The sequence below is a fragment of the Acinonyx jubatus genome, chromosome D4 (genome assembly GCF_027475565.1).
Source record: "Acinonyx jubatus isolate Ajub_Pintada_27869175 chromosome D4, VMU_Ajub_asm_v1.0, whole genome shotgun sequence".
Lineage (NCBI taxonomy): Eukaryota > Metazoa > Chordata > Mammalia > Carnivora > Felidae > Acinonyx > Acinonyx jubatus.
Window position 1 is genome coordinate 21,509,721 of NC_069391.1, and position 20,221 is coordinate 21,529,941.

The window sequence follows — 20,221 nt, forward strand, 5'->3', positions numbered from 1 at the left end:
AGCCTAAAACTTAAGTATTATTAAGGAATAATTAAAAAAATATCTAATAGCTTCCAATTGATACTCCATTTAAAACACACAGTAACAAGTCTTCGTATCAACCAAAGATTTCCTTTCACATAAACATATAGAGTACATATCAGACTTAAAATATCAGCATTGCCTTTGACTCCTTCTCTGGAAAGAAAGTTTGTCTCACCTCTGAAACACCTGCTAGCCACCACACACACACACATATTCTTTGGGTACTCACTGAACCAAAGATACCACTGATTATAAAGTGTTCCGCTAAGAAACAAACCACCTGCCAATAACCTATTGTACATCATTAATAGTAAGAGCAGCCTGATATCAAAGATGTAAAAACATGAAAACACGGGCATCTCAGAATCAATGAAATATATATAAACTGCTATTTAAACAAGTTGGTAAGCAAGCCCCTTAAAAAACAAGGAAACTAGTTTCAGTTTCTAGGACCAGAGAGGCCAGCTGCCACTTTATTACCCTGACCTCCGTGGTTAGCGGAGTTACCACGCCTGTATGTAGCGTGGTCCGGGTGGCAGAGGCCTGCAGCTGCTCTGTGATACATCTGTTATCTTCCACTCGGCTGCCAGTACCAAGATCGGTGGCTGGATGCCCAGACTCCTCACCCCAGCCCACATGCAATCCTTCCCGAAGTGGACCTCCCTCTTCCACCACACTTGTTCTGACCAGCCAAGAGGTCAGAGGCAGCAGGCATTTTGAATGGCAGCTCTTCTCCCTCCTGCCTTCCCCACCCTCCACTTCAACAGAAACTATGAACTAAGTCTTGTAAAAAGACAAACTTCTGAAGGTGACCTAGTTGGGGCTTGAGATCCTCATGTTGTTCAACCACTCAGGGCTATTCTCTGATCCCTTCTCTGGATGTGTTGAATTCAGTGGGGTGAAAAGTTCTAAACCCAGAAGGGGGATTGTAGCCGGTTCAGAGAAGAAACACTGAGCCAGAGAGGACAAAGAGTGGACCAGGACACAGTTTAGATTGTAGACAATGTATGTTACACTGTATCTCTTCCATTAAGTGTCATAAATCTCCTTTTCCTTGAAGGGAATAATGCTGGGAGATTACTTCTGGTTCCAGCAAGCATAGAGAGCCGCTCTACACAGTCTAGGAAGAGAAACCATGTTTTTGAAATAGAGGCCTCACAAACAGCCAGGAGCCTGGACACCCTCTCGAATCCATTTTTATTGCCTCAGTTATGAATAATGCAACATCCTAGCTAGCTTTCCAGCCTCCTCTCTCCATAATCATACAAGCCATCCTACATTCAGATGCCAAATTAAACTTCTTAAACCTCATCAGCAACCACATCACTCTACTGCTCCTATTTTCCCTCTGCTCTCCTGCTTCTCAAATTCTAAAGTGGCTCTCTATTGAATACAAGTTAGAATTCAAGCCCCTAAATTTGGCAATCAAGACCTGGGGCTTAGCTCAAGTTCCTCCCCCCACCACCTCACACCTACCCAACAATCAAGACAACTGCCCAAGTCCAGTGGGAAATAAAAAGCTCAGAGCCTATCACATATACACCATTATCAAATTCCTTGACAGTTCCACCAAACACACAGTATTTTCCCATACCATGGCCTTGGTTGTTCCCTCTGCTAGGAATGCCTTGCCCAATGTTCCTTCTCGCTAATTCCAACATCCCCCTGAGGTCCTATTCCGATCAATTACTTCTATTAGAACACCTCTTTTCCTGACCTTTAAACGTGAGCTACATGGCCCTCCTGCTCTCTTTCAAAAGTATCCTGTACACAATCCCATCATGCCACATATCACAAGGTACATGACTGTAAATTCACCTTACTGTGCCATCAAGTCTAGGCTAAAAAAAATAATACCAATGGTTCTAAGTTGTCTGGTAAAACTTCTAAAATGAACATCTCAGACCTAAAACAAAGATGTTGGCAGTGAGCTGATTTCTCTTGCCAATCCTGGTGGCGACCTCCACATTCTCTGTCATGCAGTATTCTGTTTGGAGCTAGGCAGAAGGTAATCATACTGTACATTCATTAACTCATCAAATATTTACTGAATGTTTACCATGACTACAGTAAAATGAGCAAAGCAGATTCTGTCTCTACCTTCTAGAAACTTTCATCCTAGCAAGAAAGACATTAAACAACTAAGTTATAAAATCAAGAGTTTAGGGGTGCCTGGGTGGCTCAGTTGATTAACTGTCCGACTTTGGCTCAGGTCATGATCTTGCAGTTTGTGAGTTCAAACCCCACATCGGGTTCTGTGCTGACAGCTCAGAGCTTGGAGCCTGTTCAGATTCTGTGTCTCCCTCTCTCTCTCTGCACCTCTGCTGCGTGTGCTCTCCCTCTCTCTCAAAAATAAATAAATAAATATTTAAAAATTTTTTAAAATAACATCAAGAGTTTAATTACAAATGTTGTTAAGTGATGTGAAGGAGATGTACAGACTACTAAATCCAGTGGTCGGTCCCCATCTTATAACAACTGCTAGCAGCATTTAACATAATGAATCTCTCCCCTTCTTCCCTTAAAACACTTTCTTCAATTGGCTTCCAGGATATCACACTCTTTCGTTTTCTTCCTACCTTTCTCTCCTATATGGTTCTTCTCCTTCCTAATCTCTGAATGCTGCAATGGCTAATGGTCCTTTCTCTTCTTATGTAGCATTTACATTTGATAGCCCACAAATTGCTATCTCCAATTGCTGGACCTCTCTCCTGACACCCACACTTACAAATCCAACCATCTACTGACCATCTCCATATGGATGCATGAGCACAATGCCCCCAGATGAATTCCTGACCTTGCTCCCTAACCTGCCCCATCTGCAGCTTTCCCTGTCTGTTGGTTCCACCTTCAAAATAGGGGCACCTGGATGGCTCAGTCGGTTGAGCATCCGACTTCAGCTCAGGTCATGATCTCACGGTTTGTGAATTCGAGCCCTGCGTCAGAGCCTGGAACCTGCTTCAGATTCTGTGTCTCCCTCTCTCTGCCCATATCCCACTCATGCTCTGTTTCTCTCTCAAAAATAAATAAACATTAAAAAATAAAAATAAAAAAATACAGCAGGATGTGACCACTCTCCATCACCTTTACTGCCATCACCCCAGTCACAGCTACCAACATGTATACTGCAGTAGTCTCTGAACTGGTCTCCCTGTTTCTCCCTTTACCCAAGAATCTATTCTTTAGATCCTTTAAAAAATTCAGGTATGATCAGGTCCCTCTCTACTCAAAGCCCTGCAAAAGCTGCCCATTTCACTCAGAGTAAAAACTCAAGTCTTGGCAAGGACCTACAACATCTGATCCCCATTTCCTTATGGACACGATCTCATTTTCGACTGTTCTCCCCTCACTCTGGCCACACTGGCCTTCTCTCTGCTCTTTCATCATGCCAGGCATGCTCACCTCTTAGGACCTTTCCCCTGGCTATTTCCTCTGCCTTCAATGCTTCTCTCAGGTACCCTGTAGCTAACACATTCCTGAGGCTAACTCCAGCACCCTCTTCAAGTCTATGCTCAAACGTCACCTTCTCGAAAAATATAAACCCTTCTACTCTATTTAAAATTGCAATCTACCCTCCCAACATCTGAGACTCCCAATCCCCCTTACTTTGTTCTATTTTTTTACATAGCATTATCACCTTCTAGCATGCTATATACTTGACTCTTCTTTATGTTAACTGTCTATTGTATCTCTCCCAATTAAACTGCAAGTTCCAAAAGGACAGAGCTTCTTGTCTGTTTTATTCTCTGATGTGTCTTAAACAACTCAAACAGAGCTTGGACATAACGGGTATCCAAAAATTATCTGTTGTACAAATAAAATCTAAAATTCTTAGAGTCAGACTAGGCTTTTTCTAACTTTGTTACCCCATGATTCCAAAGACCTAAAGGTGAGCAGAGTAGAGGGGTGAAGGGAAGGACAGAGTTTAGACAATGGTACCCTAAACAGTAAACTCCAAGAGTAAGGCCTGTTATCACAGTCATCTTCATTCCCCTTAATGCCTCGTACACAAGTGGACACTTCATAAATCATCTTCAGATGCATAACGAATAAAGAGTGCAGAGAATTGTACCTGGCATATACAAATGTTCAGAAGATGAATGAATAGAAAATGACAAGTAACATAATAGAGGTACAAAAAAGGGAAAATACGACGTTAGGACTTTGTTATCAGAGAGACCCCTTTCTAATTAACTGCCTGACCCTCACTATCTACCAATAACAGCAACGACTGAGGTGGGGGGAGGCTGAGAAAGGATGAGAGAAGGAAAAGAAGGTGAAAAAGAAAAGCACCACAAAGTGTGAGCTTTTAAAGTTTTTCAGTGTGATCCACAATAAGTAACACTTTTTACCTACATGACTAGTAATACATAATACATACATATACACACACTCACACACATATTCATTCAAATATGAAACAGTACCGACTAACTACCTGCAATATTTTCTTTTTTATTCCATTAGAAGTAAAACAAAACAATGAAATTCTGGCTGCTACCTTCTAACTCAATTTTACAAGCCACGAAATTGATTTCATGATTCACCAATGAGTCCTGACATGCAGTTTGAAAAATGCTATAGAAGCACTCTTTCCCTCTCACCTTTTGCCTCACTGCAAAGAATATCACTCTCCAGAAAAATCTTAAAAGAACTGTATCTGCTTCAGAAACATCAGGGAAATTAAGAAGCAACGAAACACGGTTCCGATCCCACAGTGGGCCAGGGAAGAAGGGAATCTCGGTCAAACAGAAGAAAGGAATTTTAAAAAACTGATGCTTGGAGCCCTCAGAAGAAAAGCAAGGTGGTAACTATAGAGGTGTTTACAACAGCTAAATTTTCCTAGAAATTGTATCAGCAACACGCCCTTGGGCCCCATACATTCTCACCTACAGCCCCATTTCCTGAGCTTCAACACCACAGGCCATTGGCCCTTCCACTACTTCTTGATGCTGAGGAAATCCCTTCACTCAGCAGATGGGAATAAAGATAAAAAGAAATCTCCCAATTGTCCTTAAGCTAGAACTCTGGGTATGTTTCACAGGTTACATGTGGCAATTCAGTTCAAAAGTACCGCTAGGGCTGCAATACTTTGCAAAAATGCTGGATTAAATGTGCTTTTCATGGTCAACTCTTACCAAACTAGTCATCTATTAGGTGAAAGGTCAAAGAAGTAGGCACAATACCCTGGCACAAGGTCTGCCACATGGTAACTGTCCAACAGGTATTTGTTGAGCAATAAATGAATACACAAAATAATTTCAGAAGGAAGAAGAATAGGAATAAACAATATAAAGGTCCTTAGAGAATAAAGAAACATGTTAAAAGACACAATGGGAGGGGTACCTAGGTGGTTCAGTCGGTTGAACGTCTGACATCAACTCAGGTCATGATTTCACGGTTCATGGGTTCAGGCCCCGAGTTAGACTCCTGTGCTATCAGGGCAAAGTTGGCTTGGGATCCTCTGTCCCCCCCACCTCTGCCCCTCCCCAGCTCACGTGCTCGCATGCGTTCTCTCTCTCTCTCAAAATTAAATTAAAAAAAAAAAAAAAAGACACAGTGGGAAGAATCAGGAAAATACAGGATTTTGGAAATTCTATAAATGACCTGGTTTTTCAAGAAATCAGTGACAAGGAAAAAAAATTAAGTGTAACTACTATAAATGAAAACTATCACACAAATGTAATGTGTTAACTGTTTTTTTTTTTTTTTTTTTTTTTTAGAGAGAAAGGGCAAGAGGGGGAGAGGGGCAAAAGGAGAAAGGGAGAGAGGGAAAGAGGAGGAGAGGGAGAGAAAAAGAATCTTAAACAGGCTCCACGCTCAGTGCAGAGCCTCATGCAGGGCTTGGTCCCACAATCATGGGATCATGTTCTGAGCTGACATTAAGAGTCAGACACTCAACTGACTGAGCCACCTGGGTGCCCTTATGTGAAACCTGTTTATATCCTGATGTGAATAAACCAACTGAAGAGAAAGTACCTGAGACACCTGGATAGAGCTAGAGAGGATAAAACTAAAGTGATATAAGTCAGTCAGAGAAAAGACAAATACCACAGGATCTCACTCATATGTGGAATTTAAGAAACAAAACAAATGAGCAAAGGAGAAAGAAAAGAGAAGAGACAAACCAAGAAACAGACTCTTAACTATGGAGAACTAATGGTCACCAGAAATGAGGTAGGTGAGGAGACAGGTGAAACAGGGGAAGGGGATTAAGAGTACACTTATGGTAATGAACACTGAGTAATGTGTGGAATTGCTGAATCACTATATTGTACACCTGAAACTAATATAACTATGTAACTGTACTGGAATTAAAATTAAAAATTAATTAAAAGAAAAGGTAGGTAGTTATCTGTAACTTTAAGATCCTAAAGCATTTCCATACCCTAGCCCCAAAAAGAAAACATAATTTTTAAAAAGCATACCATCTAGTATTGTGGCTGCCACAAGATGAGACTGTCGGAATACTTTTCCCTCCCCAATCTTCCAATGCTTATATAGCCCTTCAGAATTCAATTACTTTCATATTTCGTCCTTTCCCGACTTCTAAGCTTTAAAAAGACAGTTTAGTGCTTTTGCCCAGAGACTAACCTTAAAGTTTTCTCTTATGCATGTCTTCTATACCAAGAGTTCTTATTTGATACCCTATATTTCATATTCTTGGTCATTCTATCACACCTCATTTACATTTAACCAAACGCATTACAGGGTTTTTTGCTTGCCATTATTTCCTCTCCACTCCATTTCCCTCTATGTTGAAAAGTCTTGACTATGACTGATTTGCTGTTTGGTTAACAGCACTTCTAGATTTTTCTCAAATGTGATATCCTTGCATGCTCCTATATCTTCCCCTTGTCAATAAATGTTATCTTGAATGGGTCCCTTCCTATCAGTAATCCACGATGTTATTCCACTGCCTTCTAGTATTGATGCAATCTTTTTCCTTTGTAAGTAACATATTTTGCCTGAAAGCTTGCAAGATTTTCTTTTTATCCTTGAAATTCAGAGATGTCTCCCAGATGTCTATACCACCCCCCCGCCCCCCCATAAATTCAGCCTCCCACTTGGTAAACCTTTCAACTGACACATTTAAGTCTTTGGCTAAAGGGAATTGTTTTCTTTTTCTTTTTTTTAAATTGTATGTATGTATGTATGTATGTATGTATGTATGTATGTATTTATTTTATTTATTTAATCTCTATACCCAACATGGGGCTTGAACTCATGACCCTGAGATCAGGAGTCAGATGCTCTTCTGACTGAGCCAGCCAGGCACCCATTTTCTATTTTTAGTTAAATTACTGTTTTTCCTCTATTTGTTTTCTCCTTCTGGGGCTCCTGATATTTACATGGGAAGTCCCGTGAGTCTATTTTCTTTTTCTTCAGAGTGTTTTTGCTCTGCATTTTGAGATATCTCTTACACTTCAATGGCCAAGCTACTTATTCAGGTGTTAACAATGACCACTCAATCCTTCAACTACAGTTTTTTTTTTTTAATTCAAAACACAATCTCTGTGTAGATCCAGAAAGCATTTTTATGCTATAATTCAATCTCCTAAGTAGCTGTTGCATTTAGTTTCTTTTTTTTTTAAGTAAACTATGACTAACGTGGATCTTGAACTTAGAACCCTGAAAAAAAAAAAAAAAAAAAAAAAGAACCCTGAGATCAAGAGTCACATGCTCTACTGATTGAGCCATGACCTTGGGATCATGACCTGAGCCAAAATCAAGAGTTGGGACACTGAACTGACTGAGCCACCCGGGTGCCCCTCTCTTTAATGAAACTCTTCAAGTGTCCCAATGTTCGATGTCTCTAGCATAGTAACTGGCTTTAAAGTCAGTCATGTAGTCCAAGTCAAAGGTAGAAGGTGACTGAAAAGAGCCTTGTATGTATAATAAAAAGTTTAACTTGTTTGCCACCTCAACCTACCCACCCAAGATGCATCTCAAAACTGTTAAGGACAATAAATGAAAAACTAATTAAATGGATATATTTTTTTAAGTACATACCTGTTTTAGGCCATAATGCATTGACTGCAATTTCACCCTTAAATTCTTCTGCCATTCCAAGCACACACATAGACATACCATACTTAGCAATGGTGTAAGCTGAAAGAAATCACAAAGAATAGGATTTAATTAATGGACTAATTTGTGAGTATAACCAATTTCTTTCTACGGCTATACTGCCAGCGAAACAAGAACAAAAAGTTGCAAATTTGTTTAATCTAGTCAATTAAAACTGAACTTCTTTCAGTTTTACTGGGAGTTTCTATTCCAATTGCCTGTCCAAATTTTAGTAAATTATGTACAAAAAAGGACTAAGTATCTGATGCAACTATATTAAAGGAAGCACCTATACATAATTCTTATAGGTTAGCATACACACCTCAAATCATTAATTTGCTGTGAAAGTGAAAGTACTTCATAGCTTTTAACCAACTTCATTGAAGAATAAGTTATATACAAAAAACACACCTACTGAGACTGGAGGGAGCTTTCTGCAATGATGGAAATCCATATCCCGATTTGGCTATTGGTTATGCAGGTGTATACACATTTGTCAAAACTCATCAAACTGAGCCACTAAGATCTGTGCATTTTATTGAATGTAAACTATACCTCAACGTTTCAAATTACAGATAAAAGATAAAGAATCTACTTTCCAAAGTGCTACCAATATTGCACAGAAACTTTAATGTTGAATGCCATGAACAAATTTTGATCACATCATAGATACACTGACTTAGTACAAAGCAAATTAATCAAACAAACCATCCCCTCAACCAACCACTTACCACAGTGCTGTTTGAACCACAATGGATTTAGGTTCAGTGGTGGACTGAGATTGAGGATATGTGCAATTTTACTCTTTTTCAAATAAGGAATACATGCTTTAGATCTGAAAGCAAAAGAAAACACAAGTCAACAGCTTTCTAACAACTTACCCATTTTTTAAAATTATATATTTAAATTTTTTTTTAATTTATTCTTAAGACAGAAAGAGAGAGAGAGACAGAACGTGAGCAGGGGAAGGACAGAGAGAGAGGGAGACAGAATCGGAAGCAGGCTCCAGGCTCTGAGCTGTTAGCACAGAGCCCAATGTGGGGCTTGAACCCACGGACCACGAGATCATGACCTGTGCTGAAGTTGGATGCTTAACCAATTGAGCTACCCAGGTGCCCCTAAAATTATATTTTAAACTACTTCTACAAAGCAACTAAACTTGTTCAGTAATGTAGTGTACTTTTTGTTTGTTTTCACTTTTCTGGAACAAAGACAGGAAAAGCAGTAATTTTCAATCTTTGAAGTTTTGCTTACTAGCCTAACATGATCTGCTTGATGAAAATAATCAAATCCCTGGTACATTAGCCTTAAATCCAACTGAGGCTACCCTCAACTACATCCTTCCAATTCTCCCTCCCCAACACACACACACACACACACACACACACACACACACACACACACACACACACACTTTTCGGTAAGTTAATGCATTTGCCAGCCAGCACAGGCAGCACTGTAGTAGAGAACATGGTACGCAAGTCAGGCAGACCTGGGTTCATACCCTCTTTCTGCCTCTTCATTGTGTGATCTTAGGCAAAATATATTCTAACTCTCAGTTCATTTGTAAATGCTGGTAACACCTACTACCATCGAAGACCGACCAAAGGATTAAAATGAGATGATAAATATGAGGTACTTAAAACAGTGCACAGGAGCACCTGGGTGGTTCAATCGGTTGAGTATCCGACTTCAGCTCAGGTCATGATCTCACAGTTCGTGAGTTCGAGCCCCCCCGTCAGGCTCTGTGCTCACAGCTCAGAGCCTGGAGTTGCTTCGGATTCTGTGTCTGCCTCTCTCTCTGCCCTTCCCCCACTCACACTCTCTCTCTCTCTCTCAAAAATAAATATTAAAAAACATAAAAAAAAAAAGTGCATAACTAACCATGAAATAAACAACTATTATTACTATTACATATGCTAACTTATTTCATCCTAGTAGGTGTGGTATTCCTGCTACACTGGAAGTGTAGTTTAATAACAAAACTCCCAATACATTCCCAAATTTAGTTTGCACCAATATGCAATGCAATATACTTCTGGGAGCAATATTTAGTTTTTATATATTTTTTAAAAAATGTTCAAAAAGATCCAATATTTTAAATTTATTAAGCTATAACATACTATATGTAGATTAATAGTTGTATAGCTTTTAGTTTTGTATCACATTCAATAATTTCTAGGATTTTGAATTAGTTCATTCTTCTCATTAGTTTTATGAACATGTACAACATTCTCATTACCTGTTTTCAAGCCTACATCTTTTCAAGCCTAGAAACCAAATACAATCCATATCACCAAAGGATTTTTTTATACACATCGTTTTCCCTTTCCAAAGGTGCTTTACTTTTGTGGGGGTGAGTTGGGGAGGGGCAAACAATATTACAGCTAATACTCATTAAAACAGTGAAGATGCACCTCAAAAATCTCAAGAGGAAAAAAACTCCAATCTATTCTAGGCAATAAGACCATGACCACATTGTACACTCAAAAAGTAAAGAACTCATTTCATTTACATTATACACAAGAGCTTCTCCTTTGATCTATTAGACAAAACCTTTCCACCTGCACTTTGCCTACCTGGCCCTCAGCATTACTGACCCTAAATCAGCTGCAGTTTTAACAGTAATAAGCCCTACCTTACATATTAAAAACTATTAGTGCCATGCTTAGGTACTAATATTTCAGCTTAATAAAATAGTTAAGCTTACTGAAAACTTACTGTGTGCTAGGCACTGCACTTAACCACTCTTACACGAATTATTTTACCTAATTAGGGTTATGAGCTCAAATGCCTATAGGGTATTTGAGTAAATGAATAAAGTAATGTGTTATAACACATACCTCAAATGCCTATAGGGTATTTGAGTAAATGAATAAAGTTATGTGTTATAACACATATAACACATATAACATATAACAGGTTAAATATTTCATTGAAACTTAAAAATATAAATTAAGGGTCTGCCTTCTATCCCCTCTCTGCCTTCCAACCCTGTTTCTCTAAACCTTTACAACACAAGTCACAGGCCACAGGGTCCTGTGTGCCAGGGATCAGGAAACACTTTTAGATCCTTGCTGAAACCTCCAAACAGGTGAGTTCTTTGGGCCTTGCCCCCACTCTCTCCCTCACAATGATTCTCAGGCTTGCCTGAGAAAACAATCTATACCTTCCCTCCATGAATAAATGGGTGTCACAAAATAAAAAATAAAACAAAATAAAATGGAAATATTTCATTATCAAATTTTTCTTTTTCACCTTCCACAGAGGGCCAAAAACCTGACACCTTTTCTCTGGTCCAAAGGCCAATGTCAAGTCTTTCATTCAGCATTGCAATATGCCTTTAACTGGAAAAATATTTAGTTTTATTTTAAAAATAGCTGTTCCAGGGGCGTCTGTCTGGCTCAGTCAGTAGAGCATGTGACCCTTGAACTCAGGGTTGTGAGTTCAAGCCCCATGCTGGGCATGGAGCCTACTTAAAACAAAAATAAAAATTAAAAATTAAATAAAAAAACAGCTGTTCCTAAATGGAGGAACTTTCAACAATGAATAGAATCTTTGTTTTAAAAAAGGGTTTATGTTTTAGGGTATCTATTCCTGAGATATTTGTAGATCTGCTATTTCAATGTACTCATATTTAGTTTTGAGTACCTTAGTGCCATATGGCTTACACGTTCCATTTGTAGATCTTCAACTACACAAGTAGTATTCATTGAAAAAGGTAGCTGAACAAGGTTAGTTCACTATCTTATAGTTTGAAAACAGTGGTTTTTTTGTTTTCTTTCGAACTGAACCTTCAAATCTACAATTGCAAGAATGTAGTTTAAGCCATCATTTTCATGTTTAGAAAATGACCATGGTATAGGAAAGGGGCCAGATTGCTCTTGACAAATGTTTTCCTAAGACGTAATTTCACAAGGAATGATCAATGACAATCAAACATTTGTGTTTACATAAGTCATAATATCAACTGAAAAAACTGTCTTTGATCCAATCTATCTATAGGAATTGAGTTGGGAATTTTATCATGGGTGGTAAAAAGTTGATTTCTGGGATGCCTGGGTGGCTCAGTCGGTTAAGCATCCAACTTTGGCTCAGGACATGATCTCACAGTTCGTGAGTTCAAGTCCTGCATCAGCCTCTGTGCTGACAGCTCAGAGCCTGGAGCCTGCTTCTGATTCTGTGTCTCCCTCGCTTTCTGCCCCTCCCCCACTCATGCTCTGTCTCTCTCTTTCTGTGTGTGTGTGTCTCTCTCGAAAATAAACATTAAAAAATGTTTAAATAAAAAAAGAGTTGATTTCTTTCAAATTAAAGCCAAAATGTCTTCAACAATACACCATTGCCACATAATCTCATCACAGAGCAGATAATCATGTTTGTAGCTCACATGAGTAAAGCATCTAACTAACTGTGTGGTTGAAACCGTGGAAGTGTATGTGGTTCTTAAAACTCATAACATAGTCCATTTTTAACTTTTTAGCTGGCACAAAAACAGACACATAGACCAATGGAATAGAATAGAAACCCCAGAACTGACCCACAAATGTATGGCCAACTCATCTTTGACAAAGCAGGAAAGAACATCCAATGGAAAAAAGACAGCCTCTTTAACAAATGGTGCTGGGAGAACTGGACAGCAACATGCAGAAGGTTGAAACTAGACCACTTTCTCACACCATTCACAAAAATAAACTCAAAATGGATAAAGGACCTGAATGTGAGACAGGAAACCATCAAAACCTTAGAGGAGAAAGCAGGAAAAGACCTCTCTGACCTCAGCCGTAGCAATCTCTTACTCGACACATCCCCAAAGGCAAGGGAATTAAAAGCAAAAGTGAATTACTCGGACCTTATGAAGATAAAAAGCTTCTGCACAGCAAAGGAAACAACCAACAAAACTAAAAGGCAACCAACGGAATGGGAAAAGATATTCGCAAATGACATATCGGACAAAGGGCTAGTATCCAAAATCTATAAAGAGCTCACCAAACTCCACACCCGAAAAACAAATAACCCAGTGAAGAAATGGGCAGAAAACATGAACAGACACTTCTCTAAAGAAGACATCCGGATGGCCAACAGGCACCTGAAAAGATGCTCAACGTCGCTCCTCATCAGGGAAATACAAATCAAAACCACACTCAGATATCACCTCACGCCAGTCAGAGTGGCCAAAATGAACAAATCAGGAGACTATAGATGCTGGAGAGGATGTGGAGAAACGGGAACCCTCTTGCACTGTTGGTGGGAATGCAAATTGGTGCAGCTGCTCTGGAAAGCAGTGTGGAGGTTCCTCAGAAAATTAAAAATAGACCTACCCTATGACCCAGCAATAGCACTGCTAGGAATTTATCCAAGGGATACAGGAGTACTGATGCATAGGGGCACTTGTACCCCAATGTTCATAGCAGCACTCTCAACAATAGCCAAATTATGGAAAGAGCCTAAATGTCCATCAACTGATGAATGGATAAAGAAACTGTGGTTTATATACACAATGGAATACTACGTGGCAATGAGAAAAAATGAAATATGGCCTTTTGTAGCAACGTGGATGGAACTGGAGAGTGTGATGCTAAGTGAAATAAGCCATACAGAGAAAGACAGATACCATATGGTTTCACTCTTATGTGGATCCTGAGAAACTTAACAGGAACCCATGAGGGAGGGGAAGGAAAAAAAAAAGAAGTTAGAGTGGGAGAGAGCCAAAGCATAAGAGACTATTAAAAACTGAGAACAAACTGAGGGTTGATGGGGGGTGGGAGGGAGGAGAGGGTGGGTGATGGGTATTGAGGAGGGCACCTTTTGGGATGAGCACTGGGTGTTGTATGGAAACCAATTTGTCAATAAATTTCATATATAAAAAAAAAACTTTTTAGCAAAAGCAATTCCTAATGAATAATACAATGAACAAAATTATCTACTGCATCTCTGTGAAACATTTCTACATTAGTTTAGTAAGTCTAAAATTAACACTGACCATTCGGGCTTAAAGTTAACAATGACCATCACAATAGCGTTATCTATAGTTATGGTTACTAAAATTTTGACAAATCTATATTAAACTTCCTAAGACGTTTCTCAACACTTAACAAGTCATTTCCATGCTCATGTCATGGATACTAGTCTAAAAAAATCTTAATCACCTCAAAATTCTCTTGATCCCTTAAATAAATAAAATTTGGTGAGTGGAGTATTTATATCTGTGGCTTCATCGTCTACAATTGAAACTGCCACAAATGATTTAACTTTTCACAAATCGTTTCCTTCTAAGCCTTAATTCAACATGCTGAGCAACAGTATTCCTGGTTAGATTACACTTTCTAAATGCTTTTTAAATGAATGTTTATATTTAATCAAAATTCTTTCACAAAGTTACCATCTGTAAAAGATTTTGATGCCCAGATAATTTCTTCATGTAACATATGACTACATCACAGAGCTGCAATGCTAATTTTAGCTAAAAATAAACACAAATCCTATTGAAATGTTAGTCCTTTTTCTAGTTCATTAAGTTTTTCACCACAATCTCTTCTATATCTTTGCCATAGTTCTTACTAGGATTTGATTCACTACACTTTCCATTCAAGAGAGATAATATCTTACATATTGAATTTACAGAAATATGCGCCGCATCCACAAAGTAGTAAACTCTAACGCATTTTTTTTCAACATATGGTCCTCCTGGCATATGTCTCATTTTCCCACTTTAGACAGACACATGGGTATGAGAAATATTTTATTTCCCTCTTTAAGAAAAACAGCAAGGCAAGTACAACAATAAAAATGGCAACCTTTAAGCCTGTCCTCAGCATCCAAAAGACAGCAGACTCATGCCATCTACTGAGGCAGCTAATACTCTCACTCAGCTATAGCAGCTCAAGGTTGCCACATGAGTATGCTGTGGCCACATTTTCTAATGTTTCAATAAAAAGCCAGAAATCTGGATCTTTGTGTAAATCTAATCTTTTTCATATAGGCAACTAATAAAATTCTGAACTAGCAAAGTAGCTAGTAAAAACAAACTTTTTAAAATGGTCAAGGCCTAGTTTTGCATACCCAACAAAACACATCTGAGAGAAAAGTTCAAGACTATTAACAAACTTTACGTTCAACCCTCACAACGAATCCTGTGATTTTATCATCCCCGTCTTACAAACGAGGAAACAGAATCTGCAAGAAGTTGCTTGCACAAAGTTATGAGATAGCACATCAGAAAGGGTGGGAAGTAGGACTTGAATCCTACTCAAAGGAGTCTAACGCCAAAGCCCAAGGTCCTAACAGCCTATTTTGTGTGTACATGTAAGGCAGATACATATGAGACACCTAGAAGGCAGACCAACAAGTTCTATATTGATCTATCCTTGTGTCCACATGAAAAAAAAGTGGTAGAACCTGAGGGTAAATAAACAGAAAAAAAAGGAACAAACAAGAGTGGGCTGTCTGACCCATCCAGAACAGATCACGACTACATTTGCTTTCATTCTGTATTTTGTATTGCCCCTGATAATCCCCAAGATAGCATTAGCCTTTGTTACATAAAATGTGATTCACAGACACCTGAAGCTAATAAATATAACACTCTATGTTAACTATACTGGAATTAAAATTAAAAATTTAATAAAAATGAAAAAAAATGTGAGTCTTAACAGGCTTCTTCTTACTTATATAACTAAAACCTCGGGTTTTTCAGAGGAAGGAAAGGTGATTGCTAGCTTGAATAATCAGAAGACTTGGTATGCATGTATATATTTATTCATGCAAATGTTTGAAAATGCCTGGGCTATACTTTAGACTTTATTAGATTCACAGAGAAAAGGAGCTCTGAATAAAACTGTTTAAAATACCATCTACCAGCTTGGAGCACTTTTAGGCCTTTGTAACAAGTGACTAGGTTTTAAATTGTATTGCTGATCTGGTTCAAATCTGTTTACAACTAGTTCTCTGAGAAAACATTGCAATGTACTCCCCAACAACTCTAACTTACGTCAGATAGGTGCCTCTGGTGTTGACATTCATCATCAAATCCACTCTCTTCACAGGCGTTTCCAATGTGTTGGTCAAGCTAATGGCACTGGCATTATTCACCAAAATATCAATTCCTGTTTTCAAATAATCAACTTCCTATTAATGCAATTTAAACTTTGTAACAAAAAGAAATAACATTTACACTATATAGTTGAACCCTAAGTTGGTTCACAAATACTTCTTTTAGATAATATGACTGACCAATACGCCAATGCAAGACTCAATAGCTGTGTTAAAATACCCAAGTATTTTCACCGGCACAATGGAGATAGCCAATAGCCAGAGCTTCGCGTGAAACTGTAAGAAGGCTTAGTCCTCAGTGATTTGTAGCTTCCATTCTTATTTGTTCTCTTACCTCCTGGTCTTCCCTCCTTGCCTCCAAGAACCTTAGGTTAACTTCCTTAAAGTTCTCCCTTCTCTCTAGCATCTTTCCAAGGCCTGTCCTCCTTCCAAGCTCACTGACCTCCCTCCTAAGACCCTCACTTAAATAAAAGAGGTCCTTCCTGGTCTTGAGAACTGGGAAAAGAAAAAAGACCTAGAGTGAATTTTCAATTCTAGGTAAATCATCAAAGTATATCAAATTTGTTTTAATAATTCATACACAAAATAAAATTAATTTATAATAACAATTATTTATGTATATTCTGTCCAGTTCCTCTATATGTAACATATTTTGTTTACAAGTTTAATTACAAGTTTTAGTTAAATAATGTTAAATGAAAATGGTAAAATACAGAAGTATCTTAAACACTTCTCTGTTTCTACATGATTCATAGTTCTTTTTAAAGGGCACTTAATATTCCATCAAATAGAATATCATAACTTCTACTGCTGGGGTTATACTGTTGCAATAAACATTATTTGTTATCCTCTTAACTTTCCTATGCTCCTCTCTCACAGTATGTGGATAATGGCTTAAATAAGTCTATTATACTCACTAAAACATTTTTGTCTTAAGCACCCCTTCTTCATATATAGTAACACTATAACATTTTGATCACATCCTCATTCCCCAATTTCTACATCTTTTTGTATACAGTTTGTGTTGCTAATGTTTTCTTAAAATGTGTCCTTAGAATAACTTTAGACTCAACTACATTACATTTTATACCTTCATTATAACAAAACTCAAACTCAAGTAAATCACCTGGATATCTGAGACAAGTACCAGGCCCTGTGACTACCAACTTTCTAGAAGGAACATAATGATGGCTGCCTTCACAAGGAGTAAAGACCTGTGAAAAAAAGTTTTTTCTTTTTTTTTATTAATGTTTTATTTATTTTTTTTGAGAGAGAGAGAAAGAGAGAGAGAGACAGCACCAGCAGGTGAGGGGCAGTGAGAGAGGGAGACACAGAATCTGAAATAGGCTCCAGGCTCTGAGCTGTCAGCACAGAGTCCAACATGGGCCTCGAACCCATGAACCAGGAGATCATGACCTGAACTGAAGTAGAACGCTTAACTGAGGCACCCAGGCACCCTTAATTTTTTTTTTAATGTTTATTTTTGAGAGAGAGAGACAGAGCACAAACAGGGAAGGGGCAGAGAGAAAGAGAGACACAGAATCCGAAGCAGGCTCCAGGCTCTGAGCTGTCAGGGCAGAGCCTGACACAGGGCTCGAACTCATGGACCATGAGATCATGACCTGAGCCGACAGAAGCTTAACCAACTAAGCCACCCAGGCATTCCCCTATAAAAAGAATTTTTAAATATAGGACATGCTTCTCATTCCACAAAGCTATGAGCTACTCAACCACATCAAAGATAATCATGGAGTGGCTATTCTATATAAGGCTAGGGCCTAAGAGGCAAGAAAGATGATACTCACTAAAGAAGCAGCCAGGTGGGAGCAAAGCAAAATGAGTGTACATCTGAGTGAAACACTGGACTGAGGAGTATATACACCACTTGCATAGAATTACCCTCTTCAGAGAGATGAAGGTAGCAGGGGTTAACCAGTCAATAAATTCCTTAAGCAAATCCAGACTTTATTGACTTCATCTCTCTCACTATGTGACAACAAATGACAAGTATGTTAGCAGAACAAACATCTGGGCCCACAGGCAAAGAAAGGAAATGAGGAACAAAAATATACTGATGTGGTAAGCTGTATTTGACTTGCCAATGCTAAAGAAAAAAAAATGGCTCCAATCAAGATGTAGGTTAAAATTTCTAAATTCCAAAGGCCCAAATTAAAATGGATTAGGGAACAGTGAAAAATAATACACAAACAGCATATATACGCCAGCTGCAGAAGAAAAAAAGTAGCAGGAAAGAATGTTTCTGTGGTTTATGAAATAGCATAATTTACTCAAGGCTTGGACAACTCAAGGTGAGGGAAAGCAAGGTGTTAGGGAGCACCCTGTGGTAGAGAACCCTGAGGGCATAGGTTTGAAAGCATTATCAACTGCTCAGGACTTTGTTAAAGACAACTCTCCAGCACAGAGAAATATCAGGAAAAGGTAAAGTCTTCCCAACAGGCAGAATTCACAGGCCTACAGAATTCCAAAACAGAAGGCCACAATAGTAGCAACCACAGTATGCAACTAAAACCAAACAAATAAAAACTAAAGGCGTGGGATCTTTGTGAAAAAAAAAACAAAAAACAAAACAAAAACACAGAGTGGGGGAAAAGGAGCATCTTAGAGGTCATCTCTTATAAATGTGGCATCCACCAAAATTATGAGCAGCTGAGTGGTTGAACAGAGCTCTCTCTTTTTTTTTTTTTTTTTTTTTTTGAAAGAGAGAGAGGAGAGAGAGAGAATCCCATGAGGGGTAGAGAGCAAGAGAGAAGTGGGGCTCGTGTTCACCTGAGACGGGGCTGGAGCTCACCCGAGATTATGACCTGAGCCGAAGTCAGATGCTTAACCAACTGAGCCAACCAGGTGGCCCAACCGGGTTCCCTCTTAATTGTGCATTGTTATGGCAGGAAAGCAGAAGCTGATAGTTAAAAGGAAAGCAAAAAAATTTAAATACATCAAAGTGGATACTAAGGAGGAAGGAAGGAAAACTTAAGACTTCAAAACAGAGATAACTCCACTGCCAATCTATAAATTTATCAAAAAGATAAAAGTGTTTCAGACGCTTCTCTCAATAAAAAGTAGCAAAATATCCTGGGAGATTTTTTTCTTCCTCAAAGGTATGGAAAACACATCCTCTTAAGTGAAAATTTCTACCAACAGAGTTTAAGTTCAGGGACACAAATGCCAGATCAATAGTATGGATCAACTGGCATCTGAAAACACAGAAGCCAAGATTTCCTTTTGCTCCTTTCATTTCCTCTGTCCTGGAAAAGGAGATCATATGATTGGCAGAACTGGATTAATCCAACATTGAAGATGCTGAAGGAATGATCCCAGAACCAATGGAAGACAATCTATAATGGCTAAATAAGAAATCCAGACCATCCATGTTTCTGAGGGAAAATTCTTTGGCTGGGACAAAACAGAGTATGAAAACTGAAGAGATTTCAATGTGGGTCCTTAAATTCTCTGTGGCAAGAAGAAATTAATTTGTGAGAATTCAATTTCTCTGTAGGAGCCCAATACTGCTCAGTGGAGGTGCATCCCATTTTTGACAGGCATAAATTAATGTGCTATGCTGTCATATACTATAGAATGTGTAAGTCTTTCTGGTGAATCAGGATAGATCGCACAGCTAGAATTCAAGATGGAAGTCAAACAGGGGGTGAATTCTGGGCCTGTACAGTATGGCTTTTAAGCACCTTTAACTAATGTCCTATCTTGACCTAATGTCTCTACATTTCTTGGGACCATACTGACAAGAGCTGAATTGCTGACATTTTCCAGGAGAAAGACAGAAATAAAGACAGGAAGGGCTTAGACAAAGGTGGTGGTGGCTCTCTCTGATATTCTGATGATCTCATTCTCCAGGAAGGATAAACTCACCCTCAGTTGACAGACACAACAGAAAAAACTAACACTGAACTAAATATAGGAGGGGCACCTGGGTGGCCAGTTAAGCGTCCAGCTCTTGATCTCAGCTCCAGTCATGATCTCGTGGTTTGTGAAATCCAGCCTTACGTATGTTGGGCCTTGTGCTAACAAGCATGGAGCCTGCTTGGAATTCTCTCTCCCTCTC

The 20,221-nt window shown here is 38.7% G+C and overlaps 1 protein-coding gene across 2 annotated transcripts in view; it reads right to left on the bottom strand.

Annotated features, from left to right (window-relative positions):
- Nucleotides 1-20,221, bottom strand: part of HSDL2 (hydroxysteroid dehydrogenase like 2) — a 65,158-nt gene that overhangs the window by 34,631 nt on the left and 10,306 nt on the right. For both annotated transcript variants that reach the window (XM_053204785.1, XM_015068654.3), the window contains 3 exons: nt 16,082-16,196; nt 8,826-8,929; nt 8,038-8,136 (listed from right to left, as the gene is read on the bottom strand). In XM_053204785.1, coding sequence (XP_053060760.1) covers nt 8,038-8,136; nt 8,826-8,929; nt 16,082-16,196 — 318 coding nt within the window. The remainder of the gene's footprint in view (nt 1-8,037; nt 8,137-8,825; nt 8,930-16,081; nt 16,197-20,221) is intronic.